Source organism: Spodoptera frugiperda, chromosome 9, assembly GCF_023101765.2.
Source record: "Spodoptera frugiperda isolate SF20-4 chromosome 9, AGI-APGP_CSIRO_Sfru_2.0, whole genome shotgun sequence".
NCBI lineage: Eukaryota > Metazoa > Arthropoda > Insecta > Lepidoptera > Noctuidae > Spodoptera > Spodoptera frugiperda.
Genome location: NC_064220.1, coordinates 2,664,628 through 2,684,522, shown reverse-complemented (window position 1 = coordinate 2,684,522; position 19,895 = coordinate 2,664,628). Strand labels below are relative to the sequence as shown.

General features: G+C 34.7%; 1 protein-coding gene across 3 annotated transcripts in view; it reads right to left on the bottom strand.

Moving 5' to 3' along the window:
* Nucleotides 1–9,451: 9,451 nt before the first annotated feature.
* LOC118271112 (uncharacterized) overlaps nucleotides 9,452–19,895 on the bottom strand; it is a 30,666-nt gene continuing 20,222 nt past the window's right edge. For all 3 annotated transcript variants that reach the window (XM_050695759.1, XM_050695761.1, XM_050695760.1), the window contains 4 exons: nucleotides 11,827–11,991; nucleotides 11,031–11,122; nucleotides 10,444–10,591; nucleotides 9,452–9,836 (listed from right to left, as the gene is read on the bottom strand). In XM_050695759.1, the coding sequence (XP_050551716.1) occupies nucleotides 9,556–9,836; nucleotides 10,444–10,591; nucleotides 11,031–11,122; nucleotides 11,827–11,991 (686 nt within the window). In that variant the 3' untranslated portion in view covers nucleotides 9,452–9,555. The remainder of the gene's footprint in view (nucleotides 9,837–10,443; nucleotides 10,592–11,030; nucleotides 11,123–11,826; nucleotides 11,992–19,895) is intronic.

The window sequence follows — 19,895 nt, the reverse complement described above, 5'->3', positions numbered from 1 at the left end:
GAGAATGGATGTATGGTTTTCGCAGAAGAAACCCGGAACTCAGTTTACGCAAGCTCGAAAACACAAGCGCTGCCAGATCTTTTGCGTTTAACAAAACTTCGGTTACCGAGTTTTATACCAACTTGAAGACAGTGTTGGAGCGACATCCCTTAACTGCTGACAGAATCTATAATTTCGACGAATCAGGTGTATCTACTGTTCTAGATACTCCCAAAGTCTTGGCTCCAAGATATCAAAAACAAGTCGGACAAATTGTATCAGCTGAAAGAGGTCGTTACTTTTGGTGGCATTATATCTGCCAGTGGAAATACCATTCCTCCACTTTTCGTGTTTCCACGCGTTCATTACAAAGATAGTTTTCTCGAAGGAGCGCCCGAAGGAAGTCTCGGCGCTGCAAGTAAAAGTGGCTGGATAAATAGCAATATATTCGTCTCTGTTTTAAAACATATCCAGAAGCACACACTCTGCACAAAAGATAACCCCACATTATTGTTGTGTGACAACAACGAAAGCCATGTTTCTCTCGAAGCCATTAACTACGCTAAAGAAAATGGCATAATTTACCTATCTTTTCCACCTCATACATCTCATCGCTTACAACCACTTGATGTGGGAGTCTTTGGACCATTTAAATCAAAGTTAAAAATTGCTTTCAATAATAATTGGCATATAATGAACCCAGGCAAAGCATTGACAATTTACAATATTCCAAAGCTTGTAAAAATTGCATTTTTAGAGTCATTCACAGCAAAAAATATCACTAGCGGGTTTAACAAACCTCTAATATGGCCTCTTAATGAATTAGCCTTTAGTGACGAAGATTTTGCTCCAACTGAGGTGTATACATCCGGTAACTTACAACATATGCCTCCTACTCAAAACGTCGTTGAAAATTTGTCTGCACCTACTCTGCAGCCTATTGTCTCTGATATCTGCCAACCATCTATTTCTGGAACACAGTATTTCTTGGAGGTTCCGCGAGAATCTACAGAACAAGCTATTAACTCACCATTGATAACAACTTATGATGATGAACTACAAAGGTTTAATAATTTAGATGCTTGTGAACCAGATGCTTTAAACAATTCACCAATCCATCAAATAGTAGCTCCTTTGAATACAGTTTTGACACCAGAGGCAATTCGACCCTATCCGACTGTTGTAAGAAGTAATAAAACAAAAAAAGGACGAGGACCAGGAAAGTCACGTATTTATACTGACACACCCGAAAAAAAGCTAATTGAAGAGAAATACAATGAAAAGCAATTGAAGAAGCTAGAACAGGAAAGGAGGGCGAGGGCAAGACAAATGAAACGTAGTTTAGCTGATTTTAATTTAAAAACGAAGAACAAGAAAGCTAAAACCAAAGAAAGTGATGAATCTGATTGTGATGGATCTGATATAAGCTTTCAAGAGAGTTCAACTTCTATCACAGATGAAGATGAAACCGAGCATGAAAATATTGATATGAACAGCAGCCAATTGACAGTTAATGTAATACCAGAAAATATTAAAGACGGTTCGTTTATTTTAGTGAGGTTCCCTAAGAAAAAAAGTATTATTTACTATGTAGGAAAAGTTATCGGCCACTATAGTCAGACTGAATTTAAATTAAGTATCTTATCTAAGAAAGGCTGTTTGTGGACGTTTGTTTTCCCTAATGTTGAAGATATTCATACTGTTTATATAACTGATGTTGAAATGATTCTTCCTGAACCAAAGCCTCCTACAGTTTGTACTTCTAGAACATCAAAACTTTTCACATTTTCAGTAAATTTTTCTAATTTTACTGTTCAATAGTTTTTATTATCTTGTACAACAACTTGTTGCAGTGCTAATCCGCACCAAAGATTGAAAAATGTGATTCTAAATTTAAGATAACTAATTTACGTAGAAAATGAAGCAATTTTATGTTTAATGGTTAGAGGGAAGTAATTTAATTTTGGTTAATTTTAAGAAAAGTCATTCAAGTTTTGTTTTACATAAGAAAAGCTATGTAATTTTTGTTGACTATAAGAAAAGCATTTTATTTTTGTTTAATAGAAGTTAAATTTTTATTTTTGTGTTTAATATCATTGCTAATAAAAGAATTTTGATTTATTTGTGTCGTTTTAATCGCACGTACGGAACTACCCCACAGCGTACAAAGGTACTCCCAACACATGCATGTGTAGCATGTAAGTTATAGTTAGGGAAAGTTTATAATAAGTTATAGTTAGATATAGTTTATAATAAGTTACTTTGTCGCATTAGATTTAGTATATCTGTAATGGCAAAGGAAACATGTGATAAATAAATAAATAAATAAACACTGTACATAGGTGCCGTTGTTGGGGCAGATTCGTACATATTCGTCAGCCATATTCAAAGTTTAAACCTAGGTAAATTTAAAAATGTTATTAAAGAAAAACTTTGTAGTAAAGCTTTTTATAAAATAAAAGACTACTTGGATGATAGTCAGGCTTGGGAATGAACTGTTAATGTCCACACAGGTCTTGCTGACATGTTTGTAACATATAGTTACATTTTTTATACAATTTGACATTAACTTAATTTGACATTGTTTTATATATTTTTTTTTCCTTTTATATTTTTATATTTCCTTTTAAAATTGTTAGTTTGAGGACCGTGTGAGACTTTTGCTAGTCATTTTATTTTTAGTAAATTATATTCTGACAGTTTGAGCATTTGTGTGGCCTACCCAAATGTTCTTTTGGTTGGTGTTGTTCGTCGGATCATTCAGCAACAGCCGTCAGCTGAGCTGATTGTAAACTGACACATGCGTGCTGCCATCTGAACAGGTCCGCTCAAACTGCTGTGGTTCTTTCCTCAAAAGACCACTACAGAATCAACTTGCACGGTTCTCCGACATCTTTAATTGATTTTGTCTGGACTTTAAAAGAGACTATGACCTCTGAGTTTGTTTCGGCATTTCTTCTCAGAGTAGTCGGATAGGAAATGCCGGCCTCATCTAGTTATTTAAGAGATTGACGTGTAAAAGTGTTATTTTATAACCTATTTGCAAAATAAATATCATTTATCATTTATCATTTATCATTTATCATTTCCAGATCTAGTTCAAATCATAGTTATGGTTGAAACATCAGATGAAATCATCTGTCATTTTTGTATATGAATATCAGATAGTTAGACTATAAATTTAAGCTGTCAAGCGATTGATTCTTGAAAATATAAAAATAATAAAAAATAAAATGTGGAAACCGTACGAAGGGTCCCCTTCCCCTACAGCTGCAGAAAACGGACGTCTGCTATAGGAAATTACGTCACCAAGAAAGTAAGAGTCTTGGAATCAGATAATTACCAAAAAACTATAAATACTGTCCCAACTGAACTGCGTCACAAAGATGTAGGTGTACATATGCCAGTGGCATTGGGATCTTACAAGCGTTGCAAACTATGCAGCACAAAAACAAATGACAAGAGGAGCAAAGTGAAGTGTGAGACATGTGATGTTGCTCTCTGCATCTTACCATGCTTCCGTCAATTTCACTGTCCCTGAAGGGCAATGGGAATATTTTTCCCACCAAATTTTCTGGGGGTTTCCCGATTTTTTTTTATTTTCCTGAAATACGTGTTTCTTTATTTTCAATAAAAATTTATAAATCACTGCAAAAAGTTATTTTATTGAGCAGGATCCTTATGCCCGTTAAAGGGCTAAAGAACACTCACAAGGGCGTTGTGGTTTCTGCCCACGAAAAAGGGATCGGAAGAGCAAGACAAGGTGCGCTAAGTGCAAAATTCCAATATGTTTGGATCACCAAGTTAAAATATGCCAAAGGTGTTAAATTTATAATAAAAATGAAAATTATGACAATTACAAAACATATATAACAACAAAATATATATAAAAATGACAATTACAGTCTAATATTAATAAAAGTATAATTATATAAATCTCCTTTTATTTATATACTTTATGGACTGTTTAAGTTTGGGGTGCTTCATCACCCCAGTGTAGGAATACTGTATGCGCAAAACAGTGTAGGGTTCCAGGGTTAACAATAACAAAGAAAAACTTAATTTTGATACTATTACTACAGTGGTACTAAAGAACATCTGTTCATGCTTTGATTGCATAAAATAAAGGCAGCAACCCTACTCTTAGCCGACGAAATACCGATTTACAAACTCAAATGACCACTCGATGACGATGTTGACATAACCAAACAAAACGACGTCCAAGACAAACATTTTTTAACTTACAAACAAATAAGGACCCACTGAAAGTTCGAGAAAGCATGAAGCTTTATCAAAAAACATTATATATTTTACGATAATTTGAAACATTACCAAGACAACAATGCACTTTTAACTGTTTTGTGAAAAGTTGATTACCCATGATGCCGTTGTTAGACTCACAGACTAACTGGTAAAGATACAACACAACAACCTAACGAACCTAACATACGAACGATCGAATAAACAACTCCATTTTGTTTGAAATTATGGACAAATATGCAAACACAAGATTTTACAACACAGCTTGAAGCGAAGCGCTTACAAAATATTAAAAAACATGGTACAGTACAGGCTCAGTCACGTTCACAGTCACTAGTGTTGCCAGGTTCGAAATGTTTTAAATCGATACATAAAGTAAAATAAATCGGGATTTTTTATCGTAGATCGGGACAAACCAAAATCAAAGATTTTTTAATAGGTACCGTTTCGCAAATAAAAAAAGTGTCTTCATTGCATATTTTTAGAAAGAAAATAAATGGAACTTGTTATAGAAACGATATCGATTCCGAATTCATGTTTTCCGTCTTCTTTATTTATTTTAAAAGGGCACAATTGAACACATGGGAATCGATTAACTGGGCATATTCTTTTAAAAATAAATGCTCTTTTTTCATACAAGTAATAAAGGCTTTTTCGGTGCAAAAATATTACCAGTCAGTTTTTTTTTTACAATTTGTGGGACTGAAAGTTTTAAGAAAACTGCAAAGTTATAGTTAATAATCTTTGCGATAGGGATGGAATTGCTGTTACTTGGTACAATAACAAAAAGATGAAAAACACTCCTCAACTTCGTAAAATACAAAGGTGATAGTAGACGCATGAATAAATAGTATACTAGCTAAGAAGGTAGCGGAGTGTGCGAAGGAACGATCCTCCTGTAAAACAAATCGCCTAATTATCTTGAAATATTAAATTTACTTTATTTGTTTATAATCAATAATCACTTAAAGCGAACTGAACGCTGTCCTGATAATGATGCGATGAGTAATAATTTTTTCTAAAGATTTTGGGTTTTTCATCGAAGCGATTTATCGGTATATACAATTGGCGTCCCGATCAGGTACAAATCGGGAACCCTGAATATCGAAGGCTCATCCCTAGTTCGCGTCAAACAGTCACACACAGACGTTTTGACATTTTAACAGACATTGACAATAGTGACCATAGAGAATGAAGAAACTAAAGACTATAGACACAATCATAATTTTTGTATTAAAACATTTTTGGGATTTTTAAAAATGTTTAACAGCCTTGGCTTACTCGCTTAACTATTTGTCCGATATTCATAATACAGTGAAACTTGGTTAAGTGGGACCTGGATAAGTGAGAAACCTCTACAAATGGAACTCATACTGAGGTCCCTACCCATTGGCACTGAATTACCTCTATTAGTGGGACAAACAACCCTCTATATCTGGGATTCGTTCTTTCGATTTATCATCTTAGTTACCTCTATAACTGAGACAGCAAGTGAATTTTAATGCATAAACCTCAGTAACTGAGACAACATCGTTTTGTTTGTTGATTTACTTATTCTTATTCATTTATAATGTGCACATAACACATTGTTTTATTTAAGAATCACACCTCTTTATCTGAAATAACCTGTATTTTCACCTCTATTAATGGAACCCTCTGTAAATGAGACAAATGTTTATTTATACCTGGTTATCTGAAACACTGGGTTAGTGGAATACCTCTATAAGTGATACCAATTTGAAGGTCCCTTGATGTCTCACTTAACGAGGTTTCACTGTAATATGATCGGAAGTCAGTGCCACAAATCCCAAAAAACATATAAATATTACAATCATATTATGATATTACCTTCAAAATATCGCTACATACACAGACACACAGCTTGTTGAGTACCTAATTTACAAAATTTTATTACTATTTTTTTAATAGAAAATCTACTGGCTTGTTGAGGTCAACAAGTCAGTAAATTTTATATTTGAAGTTTTATAGGTGAATGCCATAAAATAGGTCCTGTAGTCACCTGACTGAGGACCTATTTACCAGATGGGGTACAATATAGCGCGATTGCACGAGATCATGTTGATTCAATAGAAAAATTCCTAGTTTTCAACCATTGATAATAATGTTGTTTAGGCTAATATCGAATATTAAAGAAAAGTACCCGAAAAGACCTAATACTGAATCATCACCATCTGCAACAAACGAAAGGCCTCACCCTGAAATACTGAGTAGTATCCGAATATACGTTGCATTCCTAACAATAACTGTATAAGGAAAAAGACCTAATAAAAATTAAGATTAAAAAAAGGGTGTGAAACGTAACCTGGGTGGTAAATGATAACAAAATCTGGTTTTAAAACAATTTCTTTTTTATTCACCAAAATACTACTAAAGAAACATATAAAACTAAAATATCAGATCATTAACATAATGGGATATTTTGGACGGAATTATATAATACCGTAATTAATTAAAACATAATTATTGCGAATTTTACATACGTAAAAATTAAATAATATACATAATTTTTAGTTCTTTTTATAAGTTTTAAAATAAAAAGTTCATCAATTTAATTTATTTATAATAAAAGAAAGAAAAAACGACTGTCCCTACGCATGCAGAATACAGATAAAATATAACATTTATCTCAACAATTCAAAAGTAACAATAATAGTAAATTTGATTTCATCCTCTACCGACTAAAGGGTTACTACTTAACAAGTAGTGTTCAAACTAAAGTTAAGACCAGAATTTGGACGGCCGGAGTAACACATAAGACTACATTATCATACCATTAATTATAATAATCATACCGCCGTACTCAGTCATTTAATGGTTACTTTATCCAAAAGAAGTAACGGCACACTTTCATCCCCGAACGTTTTGGCAGAAATGCATATTACGGCACGTAATGCCACTGTACAATGTACATTTCAACATTTGTGTTATAAGTCGCATGTAACAGGGGGTGAGCCTATTACCACATATTGCGCACAATTCCAGACTTCGTGCTACTAAGAAATTTTCGAAAAACCGAAAAAAGCCCAGTAATACTTTGCCCAACCCGGGAATCTTTCATTAGCGACCACTCGACCAACGAAGCAGTCTCTTTATCGAGTCCTTTGTAATTGTTTTCGATATAAAATCGTTTCATGATAACCGCCACGTCGGACACTGGTGACCGACGCTCAGCGGAGGATTTGCCTTCAACACTTTTCTTTCGGCAGTGAATCCTTTAAGTAATCATTAAATGTCTCTGAGTGCGGCAGTTAGTCCTACTGTAACTCAAACACTTTATACAGATAAATATAATTTTACGCACATTACATTAATGTATTAAATTTTGCGGAGTTTCTTTAACAATTCCAAATAGGCTGAAGAAATTAAATGTTGTTTATAAATAACAGGTAAAATACTAAATACTTACATGAATTTTAAAAAAGGTTAATGGCTTTTAGGACATAAGGCACGAATTTGGATTAAAAAGGTAAGGCACGATTCTCACAATCGGTTTTAAAAAGCAGTTTAAGTAATTATAAATGATAAAACAACTTTATAAATGTGATGTCCGCAAAAAAGCCTGGTGGGTTCTCATGTATATTTACACATACCTATGTATTTTTCCTTACAATCGAAATTAATTTCTAAAATATAAATGTTAAAATATTAAATTGCATGTCAATATACAACAAAGCTGTATAATAATGTAACAAATTTAAAAAAAAGACTTAAATTACAACACTTTGTGCTGATTTATGTACACATATGCACTTTATACACAATAAAATATTCAATTAAGAACTTTGTTCAAACTAAATATACAGATGATTGCAATGTCTAATAAACTTGTATATAAAAATATTTAAATGTAAAACAAAATACGTAGCTATATCAGCTTGTGATATGTGGAATATATTTCACGACTGTGCATCGACTTATATAAATTCTAACTTAACTATAGTTGTATGCACACTTAGTGGGAACTCAATACCCTTAGTATGAGTTTGCTTTACGTTTAAAGTAATCTAAACGAGAGCGCGTTCGGCGCTCTGATTGGTTGCCTCATACGTGCCGGCCAATCAGAGCGACCGAACGCGCTCTCGTTTCGTTTTCGTTCGACGTAAAGCAAACTCGTACTAAGGGCACTTGTTACATGTAAAAATATACATATTATAATATCCATTGAATAATTCTCGTGTCAATAAACACATTGTAATGGTTAATGTAAACATTTCATTTGATTCCTAATTATAAATAAAGTCATATTTTTACATGTAACCGCGAATAATGCTATTAAAACAGTAAAAAGGTACCTATTTGTATTGACATACATATTTATAAAAATCCTATTTAATTTACACTTATGTGTCTTATATCAGTGTCTTCTTAAGTCAATCTACACAATAAAAAATTGTTTTAATAAATAAACACTTTGCCCCTTCAGTCAAAATTAAAATGTAGGTCGAGTTAAATAGCTATAGGAGGGCTTAGTACGAATTTGTTTTACTTTTAACGAGATCGAAACGACAGCGCGTTCGGCGCTCAGTGTCCTTAGTAAGAGCTTACTTTACGGTGGCGCTCTGATTGGTTGGTTCATTGGCACCGACCAATCAGAGTACCGAAAGCGCTCTCGTTTCGTAACTAAGGGTGGTGATTGGCCTTCTCCAAAGAGTAAACCAATCGGCTTCAACGCTGTAACATTTCGATCTCATTAAACATAAAACAAAGCCGTTTGTGGCCCTCAAATTTGTAAGAAATACAGCTTTGATATGACCCTTTTACTGTCACAGAAATTATGAAAAAGAGTTAGTTATAGTAATATTATTGTATATGGAATGTTATCAAAGATTTGTCTGAAGAAGCGAATATTATTTTAAGTAGTATGATGAACAATTCTACGAGTAGGCCTCAGTTTTATAATTAGTAAAACATTTCTCTGTTGCCTTTAGGTACAGTCAGTAACAAGTCTTATCTTCATATTTAAGTGTATGTCACAATTGATTGGGTAAACCAGTCAGGATTCAAGATGGCTGCATATAATGAAAGCATACTTACGCCAGAATACTCAAACGCTACTCAATTTTAAGTTGCACTTAAATATCGTGCTATCTCTGTCATTTTATAAAGAATTGATAGTGACAGAACAACATTTGAGAGCGTCTTAAAATTGAGTAGCGTTTGACTATTTGGGCATGAGTGATTCAATAATCAGTAAATACTAGTTTACTAAATCGATTTAATATCCAGTTTTTTGTGGGCTTAAATAACCAAATCTACATAGTCAGTTATTGAGATGTGTCTTATATGAGAACTTGTTCACACCTCAGTACTGTGTGTTTGAATGCGCACTTTCTTCTGACTCCCATTGCGATTTAAAGGGGGTGAGTGGCCTGAATAGCCCGGGTTTTGTATGCCCAGGCCACCGGGCTCACCTTCCCTTGGCCGCGGCTTCTTGAGAGACGACCGGAGGGGAGATCTGGTGATGGTACTGGCATCCGACATGCCAGTCAGCGTGGTAGCCGTAGTGTTCATTGACGCCACGCTACCGTGGCCATTTGTGCTGTACGGCTTCCCTGACGCATCAGTCATTGAGATTCCTGCAAGTAACATTTGTGTGATTATATTACAAGTTTTATATGCAGTTTTTATTTTGATTATACTATTAATTTTGTTAAAAAAACTAGCTCTACTTCTGCACGGTTTCACCCGCTGCTTAACTCCTATTGTTGGCAACGTAATGTTAAACAACCTTCCTCAATAAATAGACTATCCAACACAAAAATGTATAATTATTCCATTCGAATTAGTAGTTCCAGAGAAACAAACGCTCCAGTTTTATATAATAAGTACTCGCTACTCCCGCGTGGTTTCACTCTGCTTGACTCTTATTGTTCGTAAATCGATGAAACATTACATGATGATTTATAGCCCCTCTGTTGGGGCTGAGCAATGGGTGGAACAGCGCGGGAGTAGCTAGCTAAAATATTGTTTTTTTTTTAAATGTTGCCCCACACTAGTATTATCTCTTGTGTCGTGGGTGCGTTTAAAAAACAAGTTTACATACACATCACACTTAGACCAGAAATAACAATTTGTGGATCACACAAAGAGTTACTTCGTGCGGGAATCTAACCTGCTGCACGTTGCACCGCACCAATTGTGTAGTCAGCTATAAAATCATAGCTTAATTGTTTTTATAGTTACCTCTTCCTTCTTTGAACCCAGGATTGTTGATGGTGGTGCCTTCAGGCTCCCCTAAAGGATTGGTAGGGTCGCCGCCGGCCCGTCGCGAGAACAGCGCGTCGTACAGCGACATTATAAACAGTATCGAGTTTATCACTATACTTACTATCTGCAAAACAAACATGGATTTATTAATTTTTTAAATTAAAAGACAATTTATACTGTAATAAATAATTGTTTTATGAGAAAAGGTGGCAAATGAGCAGACTGATCACCTGATGGTAAGCAATCAGCACCACCCATGAACACTCACACCTCCAGAGAAGTTACAAATGCTTTGCCAGTTTTTGGTAGCCAAGAAAAATATTGACAAATGCAGGCTACACAGATTTGTATCCTTTGGTACTTAAGCTAAGCATAAACTTGTGTTATGAGTACCAGATTCAGGTTTCGTCATGTCAAAAGGTGTAAATTCATACGCCTATGTCCCTTCTCTGATGTATGCCATTCGTAGCACCGATTGCTTACCATCAGGTGATCCATCTGCTCATTTACCAATTCTAAAAATGTTATGTACTATCTTCTATAACAATAAATAAATATATTACCTGCACATAGAAAGCTTCACCCCTCGTCACGAAGAAGCCCCTGTCATCGCCTTGCACGGCGAACAAACTTGCTGCCACAATGGACAGCAGCGCTGGAAACAATACACATTGTTATCAATATATCTACTTGAATATAAGTGTGGGAGAGCCATGCTTCGGCACGAATGGGCCGGCTCGACCGGAGTGATACCACGGCCTCACCGAAAACCGACGTGAAACAGGCCGACGGAGGCCCGATTCCCATTTTCCCAATCTTCCTAATCCCAATTCCCCAACAACCCTTAAATTCCTAACCCCCAAAATGCCGGCAACGTAACGCCTCTGGTGTTTCAAGTGTCCATGGGCGGCGGCGATTGCTTACCATCAGGTAACACGTCTGCTCGTGTTCCATAAAAAAAAATACAAACGAGTTAGGTATAAACTTTATGTAGGCTGATATGTTAAAGTTTTGACTAAGTATGTAGTTGAATGGTTGTATTGCGTGCAAGACTGTCAAGCAAGGTCTTTGGTTCTTGGGCTAGAAATTACTGAGATTTTGTATGTTTTTTTATATTCTCAGAGTAAAAAATCCTTTACATCAATGGGGCGAAGGCGATAGGTTTCTTGTTTCTATTTACCTGACTAACGACGGACCAACTAAAACCCCAAAAATATATCCCCCACTCCCCCAAAACACAAGACATTTCTATCTCCTCTGATATTGCAGGTATTCATGGACGGCGTCGATTGCTTACCATCAGGTGACCCATCCGCTCGTTTACCGCTGTATACCATAGAAAAGTTCTCAGATACTTACTGGCTAAAAGCGCCAGCGCCAATTTCATCATGACGAGATGAGTATACTTGAAGGCGACGCGTTCCTTGGACGATATCATGGCGAGCTGCAGTACTGACAACACGCAGAACACGCCAAGGACGGACACACCGACCGACGCCACCACTCCCGCTATGTACACCGCCGCTGAAACAGAAAAAAAACCTTTATTAACACCTAAGATCTGATGATCATTCTAAATGTTAAAGTGCCAGTAAAATGTATGTGTGGGAGAGCCATGCTTCGACATGTATTGGCCGTATCGACCGGAGTGATACCACGGCCTCACAGAAAACTGACATGAACGCAAGCGTTATTGCGTTGTGTAAGGTTACTGGAGGCCCATTTATCCCCCTTCCCAATCCCCGATTCAGCATCAACCCTTAAATTCCAGGTCTCATACAGGGCAACAACACAAATCAAAAATATATAGTTGTTGTTAAAAATACGAGTTATGTTATCAGTCAGAAAAAAAAATAGTTTAATACAGCTTTCAAATCACATAATGTATCTACGTATAGTACGTTACGTAGGACAAAATACTTACATTTAGTTGCATTAATTAAGTTAAATATTAGTTAAAAAAAAAAACAAAAAGACTGTTTAAAAAGATCAATAAACAGCAAATTGTTTCCTCACACTCGGCATATTTAAAGAGAATTAGTCTACTCCATTTGAATACTAAAATAGTTAGATAACAACAGGAAACTTAATTTCGCCGAACAAAAACGAAACAAATTATCAAATAGCAAATAAGCACACACGTCAGCGTCAAGGGACGGGTCTGAACTAGACAAGTGAGTGACAGACTAAAATAAAGGCTGTACCTGACTCACGCGACCACCGCTTTCCTCTTACTCATTCTATTTCACAAAACTGAGGACTTACTACACTTTGAACGTCGGGTGTTGATGTTTGTCAATACTATTGAACCTTTAAAGTATGTTTTTATGAATACAATAATTTTAAAAACAAACTTTAATGCAGCTTAGCATTTATGGTCATGTAAATTAAACTTGTATGCAAAATTTCAACTTAATCGGTTGAAGATATCTGCTTCAAAATTTAGTTGCAAGATTCCACTTCACACATACATACATACATACATACTATCATAGTACATATTTTATATTGCAATTGCAATTTAAATACAGCTTCGTAAAAAGGGATTAATTGTGGTTTTTGCATTTTAATTAGGTAAAGCAAGCAAAATAATTATTAGAATTCTCTAAGAAAAAACGAGCTAATGGATCATCTGATGGTAAATGATCAACACCGCTCATGGACCGAAGGAATCAAAGTGAGTTGCCAACCTTTTAAGAAATTATATTTGAGAAAAATAGAATCAGCTTAATTTAATAACTTATGTTTAGAATGGATCTAGTGTAATTAAGTGCAATCAGGGTATGGAACTGAAAAATCGAACTAGTCCGTCAGTGAGGTAATTAAAAAATATTAGATAAGTATTTTTTTGTCATATAACAATACTTAGATAAAACGGAGTTAACTTTAGGATTGTGAGGCCGTTACGTCACGTTACCCTATAAAATCAGTAAATCGTGTCGTCTCACGATATTTCAATACAATGTATCGTCAAAACTAATTGATTTTGTAAGATAAGAAAAACATACATTAAATATCAGACGGACATTAAAAATATATTTAGGATACTAAAATACCCATCGTCGGCCACATTATCGCTTACCAGCAGGCGAGATAGCGACCAAGTGCCATCCTATTAAGTATAGAAAAAAACTACCCTATTGTTTTTACTAAACAAAATTTCTATACGACAAGAACTCTTTCAGAGCAATTTTCAGTAACAAAATTTGTCCGCAGTCCACAGTATAAGCTGTCATGTAATTAGTAAGATAATGTGTTGCCTATGTGTTTTGCATATTTGGGTCGTGCTCCAAGGCCACCCAGAGTGTCATGTTTTAGGTCACTTTTAAAAGCTAATGGACTACTCTTTACACGTTTTGTAACACAAAAATAGTATTGTGTATGTTATGTTATATGAGTTATTATATTTGTTTAAACGAGGTGTATAAGGGAGTGTCTTAATATAATTATGTTTTCATTATGTAAAAAAATTGTTAACAAAACTTATGGAATAGGGATGATGACGGGGTATGAAAATTAAATATCTAGGTAATTAGTCTGGCCACAATAAAGTAATGAAAAAATATTAGACACGTATTTTATTTTGTCATATATGGTAACAATACTTAGATAAAACGAATCAAAGTTTAGGAGTGGGAGCAAATACGTAATTTCTACGTATAAAATATACCTAGTAATGACGTCACGTGATATTTCAAATGAACATATCTTCGAAAGTATTGGTTTTAGTACGAAAATAAAAAAAATACGTGTCCAATATTTTAAAATAAAATTTTCAGTACGACAATAAAAAATTAAAATAAGTCGTCTATTCTATTAATACCTAAATAATGTTTAGATGATTATAGAATGATATATTCTATTCTATTGCATTTAGATTGTAGTGACATTTTCCAGATAACTTTTAGCTACTAGATAAAAATAAAAAAGAAGCATGCTTTCGTGTGAATGTGTGAATTTCTGTACGTATGTAGTGTACACACAACACTGGTTGCAAACAAAACTACGTCAAAGGAAACTGCAAATGAATCGCAAACAACGAGCGACGACCGGACGTCTATATTAGTATCAACAAATGTAGTCGAATCGGATTTGTCCCACGTTCAATACGATTTGTGCAACATTATTATTGACAAACAGTCCGGTCAAAATAGACATAAAAAGTGTTTAAATAACAAAAAGAACAGAGCTGAATTTTTGCATTTAACCGACTTTAAAAAATAGAAGGAGAATGTATGTTTGTTTATTTGTCCCTGATGATTGTCGCGATTGACTTAACTGATTTTGATACGGTTTTCGGAGCCTTTGTTACACTGTTTACTGTCTAGTATATTAACCGACTTCAAAAAGAGAAGGAGACTCAATTCAACTTTTTTAAACCTAGCTTTTTCCAATTAATTGTTAATTGAAATGTGTTTTCAATTTCATAGAACAAAATCTCTAGTTGGAAAGTATGCAAATTACTTAGTAGCTAAGAAAGAAGTATGTTAGAATCGTGTCATTTGACAAAACTCAATGTTTTACATATTCACTAGCGGACCCGACAGACGTTGTCCTGTCTACACGTCTTTAATTTGAAAATTTTAAACTTTTTTTAATAAGCTAAAACATTCTGGACCATTTTGATGAAAATGATTATTCAAATGTTATGACAATATCTAACGTCATTAATATTTGACATTGCGATGATAGAGCCGTCTGTCGGATCCTATGTAAAACATTCCAAAATCAACAACTACTAATAAATTAAAAAATAATTAAAAAAACATTGTCCAGCGGACAAAATTGTGAATCTAAACCATTCTCAGATCCCCTTGAACACACACAAAAAAGTTCATCAAAATCGGTCCAGTCGTTTAAGAGAAGTTCAGTGACATACACACTTACAGAAGAATTATATATATAAAGATTTACAGAAAACATCAATACAGCTGTACCTATGTTCTACGATATGGTTGTATGAGCACCATTTATCAATGTATCAGTTGCTCGCTATACAGGGTGACTTTGAATTCGACGTATTCCTCTCGGGAGGTGATAATACAACTAATTTCCTACAAAATTAGCCCTGAGGTCCTTGGGCGGAAAGTAGCTAGTTTCTGAGATATTCAACATTTTTGGTTTTTGTAAAAAAATCCCGAATTGACTACAAAAACATCAATAAATAAAAAAATACTGGTTGGATTTTAGTTATTTTAGTTTTAATCAGTTGCCAATACATCAGTTATCATTTATAAATACTAATAATGGCAGAAATATCATTCGTTTTAAAATGGCAAGTATTTTCTTATCAAATTTTGTTTTGTGTCACTAATTTGGTCAATAGTAAACTAGATTTATTTCGAAAAAAATATATGACACTAAGCGTACAAACTATTAGAAAAACTTCCTTGGTTTATTAGCTACCCAGAAACATAAAATTATTTACAAAATTCTCAAAAACAAATGAATTAATTGATGATAAGTAGAGTGTAAAGAGAAAAGGGCAATTTCAAAAACATCTTTATTTGCAAAATTTTGTTCAAAGTGACCTCCCCTACGACGAATACATGCCCGAATATGCTTCCTTATCTCTATGACGGACACTCTTAGACTAAATATGCGTCTTATTTCGTCACTATCTTCAAATATGTTTCGGAGAAGAATTTCGATGCAGGGCCAATTCCCTCTGCATAAACAAGGGACTTCATGTAAAAATCAATCGTCGTAAATCCGAAACAAGCAAAACCAGCGTAAACAATTATGTTTGGATGGGTATCATAAATAATTACCTACTTGATTGGACTGTACTTTTTATCTAACAATTTATAATATTAATTAAATGGTAAGAAATATGAAGAATTTTTAAGGAATGAGTTAGGGTCATTGTTTTAAATTTGAATTTAGAAACAAGATGACGAATGTATTCGAACATGACGATTGTTCAGGTCACTATCAAACTACGGTGCGGCAATGGTTGAATACCTCGGTTTCTACGTGTTATATTGGCAGGGGGTCCAGCTCCATGGCATGCACGGTGTCCAAAATCTGACGACGATTGATTTTTACATGAAATCCTTTGTTTATGCGGACGGAATTGGCCGTGTATCGAAATTCTTCTCCGAAACATATTTGAAGATAGTGACGAAAAAAGACGCATATTCAGTCCAAGAGTGACCGTCATAGAGATAAGGAAGCATATTCGGGCATATCTTCGTCATAGGGGAGGTCACTTTAAACAAAATTTAGCAAATTAAGATGTTTTTGTAATTGCCCTTTTCTCTTTACACTCTACTTATCATCAATTAATTCATTTGTTTTTGAGAATTTTGTAAATAATTTTATGTTTCTGGGTAGCTAATAAACCAAGGAAGTTTTTCTAATGGTTTGTACGCTTAGCGTCATATATTTTTTTTGAAATAAATCTAGTTTACTATTGACCAAATTAGTGACACAAAACAAAATTTGATAAGAAAATACTTGCTATTTTAAAACGAATGATATTTCTGCCATTATTAGTATTTATAAATGATAACTGATGTATTGGCAACTGATTAAAACTAAAATAACTAAAATCCAACCAGTATTTTTTTATTTATTGATGTTTTTGTAGTCAATTCGGGATTTTTTTACAAAAACCAAAAATGTTGAATATCTCAGAAACCAGCCACTTTCCGCCCAAGGACCTCAGGGCTAATTTTGTAGGAAATTAGTTGTATTATCACCTCCCGAGAGGAATACGTCGAATTCAAAGTCACCCTGTATACTTACATAGTACATATGTAATTGTACATATAGTTATGTATATGTATGGTTGCGATGACGTAAACCTATGGTTATTACCTAGTTATCTACGTTCTTAAATTGTGGCTGGTAAATACATAGGTATTATGTTGGTATGTAAATTAAATAAGACTGTCATTTACTAGAAGGATTTTTAGCAGTCGTCTTGTTGTTTGTAAGCGAAATATTCACTGAACATTACTAAATTCTCTGATTAAATTAGGTGTGGTTTGTTAAGTACCCTTGTTTCAGTCAAGCGTATAGTATATTTTGGATCTATATTTAATATGTATGTCTTTTTCATGTGAAATAAAGCAAGAACAAAAATGTAAAATAGTGCGCAACACAATATGTACCTAATTACTTACTTTAATTAAGTTTGTTTTTACTATCACAACCTTAATGTAGGTACCTAATTACCCGGAGCTGCGGACTGCCTAGCGGGTCAAACGTGCTCTGGCTCGAAAAGGAGGAGTAAGAGGGGGTTGTTTTTAGTCAGTAAGAGTCTGACACTCCTTCTCACCTCACCCAAAGGAGAAGTCATAAGATGATCCCTCAAAAAAGTATTTAATTACTAGTAAGTACTCTTAGTATTTATTTTTATATTTATTATAGTTCATAAAGACGGCAAGTACGATTATATAATTTGATTCATGGCTAGTAATAAGTACCTTGATGGTTACATAAAAAGCGAGCGTCATCAACAAGACAATAGCGTGACATTGAAAATGCAACCGTTCGTGAATGATTGTCTTCTAGAAACTGCAAGATGCAATGGCGGAAAATGATGTCAACAGTGTCATTGGGAACATAGTTTTACTAGTACCCATCGTAACACATGAAGCTATACAGAACCAGTTTATCATGTCTCGCTATGTAAGATCTTTCCGCACTGCCAACGGTCAATTTATATTGGTTCTTATGTGGAACTGTGTACCTATTGGAATATGACTATGTTAAGGGTGCTTGTGCGATGCAGCTAAGCTACGAAGATGTAATAGCTAAGCTGTGAAACTATGTGACCGTTTCCACTGATATAGATATAAGAGGTGCTATAAAGATATGTCGCGGCAAAGTAGCTAAAGTGCGCGATGAAGATGCGTACCTCGAGTATGCGATGTATCGATAGAAGGGAAACCATCCATAGCACGCATCTTCTTAGCTTTCCATATAAAAACAGCGTTGCTGAGTCCATTTCCACCAATGCTAAATACCGATCAATATAATTGGTGGAATCCAAACGCATCCACAGCAACGTATCATAGCACATCTCTGGTGGAAAATCAGCTTATACTACCCAAACTGAGATGGAGATGATAATGATACTAGGTAAATAAGATTGTAATATAATCTGTTGTAATCAACATTTTTGACGGAATAAATCAAAAATATTGTTTTAAAACAAAGTAGGTCTAGTCTAGGTAGTAGCTAACAACCGAAGAACCGACTAGCTAAGTAAATATTAAACTTTTTAAATCTGCTGAAAGCTTAAAAAAATATAAGAGATAACAGGTGTGGCAATAAACGCATTCCTGTTTTTGAAGGTATGACGTCATAAGCATGTATTTGGAGAGCGTCGCAAGTCGCAGCCAGGACCGGTTGTATCAGCCTGACGTTGAACTTGCACCATCGGTTTTAGAGATCACAATTTAAGTATGACGTCATCACTTGAATTTAGCTATCATGCCCCTTTCTCTGTGGTAAACGGAGATAGTACAAATAGGAACATTTCGATTTCATGTTACTTGTTAATCAAAAGTCGTATGATTGAGTGATTAAATATCGTAGTTTCCCTAGGGTCCTTCAGTGCGATATAACTAGGTACCATACATACATACGTAATTACATACATAACCTCACGCCTATCTCCCATGGACCCCCATGGACCGCCATGGGAGATAGGCGTGAGGTTATGTAGGCAGAGACAATTGACGCCAATTGCTACGAATCTTACATACCTCCTTCGCTTCATCATCAACAGTCATCAGTCTTTTCATGCATGCTTGTCAAACATGACATACCATCCTGCCTATGTACCACCTGACACTTTATTAAAGATGTGTTCTTTTCATTAAAGTTTACATGTATACTGAATTTATTTTTTGTCTCCCAAAAACTTCCTAAAATCTATTAATTTCCATTAAAATTGGCTTAAGAATTCAATTTCTTGAAAGAAATACAAAATTATCACAAAAGAAGCGAATTAGGTGCAACAAATGAGCGGAACATTTGTCCAGAAACGAAATCATCCACACAAATCGGTTTTGTTCCAATCTCTTTGGCAAAAACGAGTCAAAATGAAGAATTTCTAGTTTCTCAAATTGTCTACGTTGGCTGTCGATGCAATGTTTGTCCATTGTGGAGACTGGCGACATTTTTGCACGTTTGACAGCGCTGAGTCACGGCTATACAAACGGTGTATTATTATACTCATTGATGCACGTACATTTCTTTATAATAAATCGAGAAATTAATATCTTTAAACATACCATGACAACCATATTAACTCATAATTTTTACTAATAGATTATGACTACTTTTTTTTTTGAAATCATCCAATGACTTCTCCCGCCTTGGGTGAGGCGAGAGGGAGTGTCAGACTCTTACAGACTAAAAACCACCCCGTTCCTACCCCTGTTTTTCGAGCCGGAGCCGGTAAACCAGCT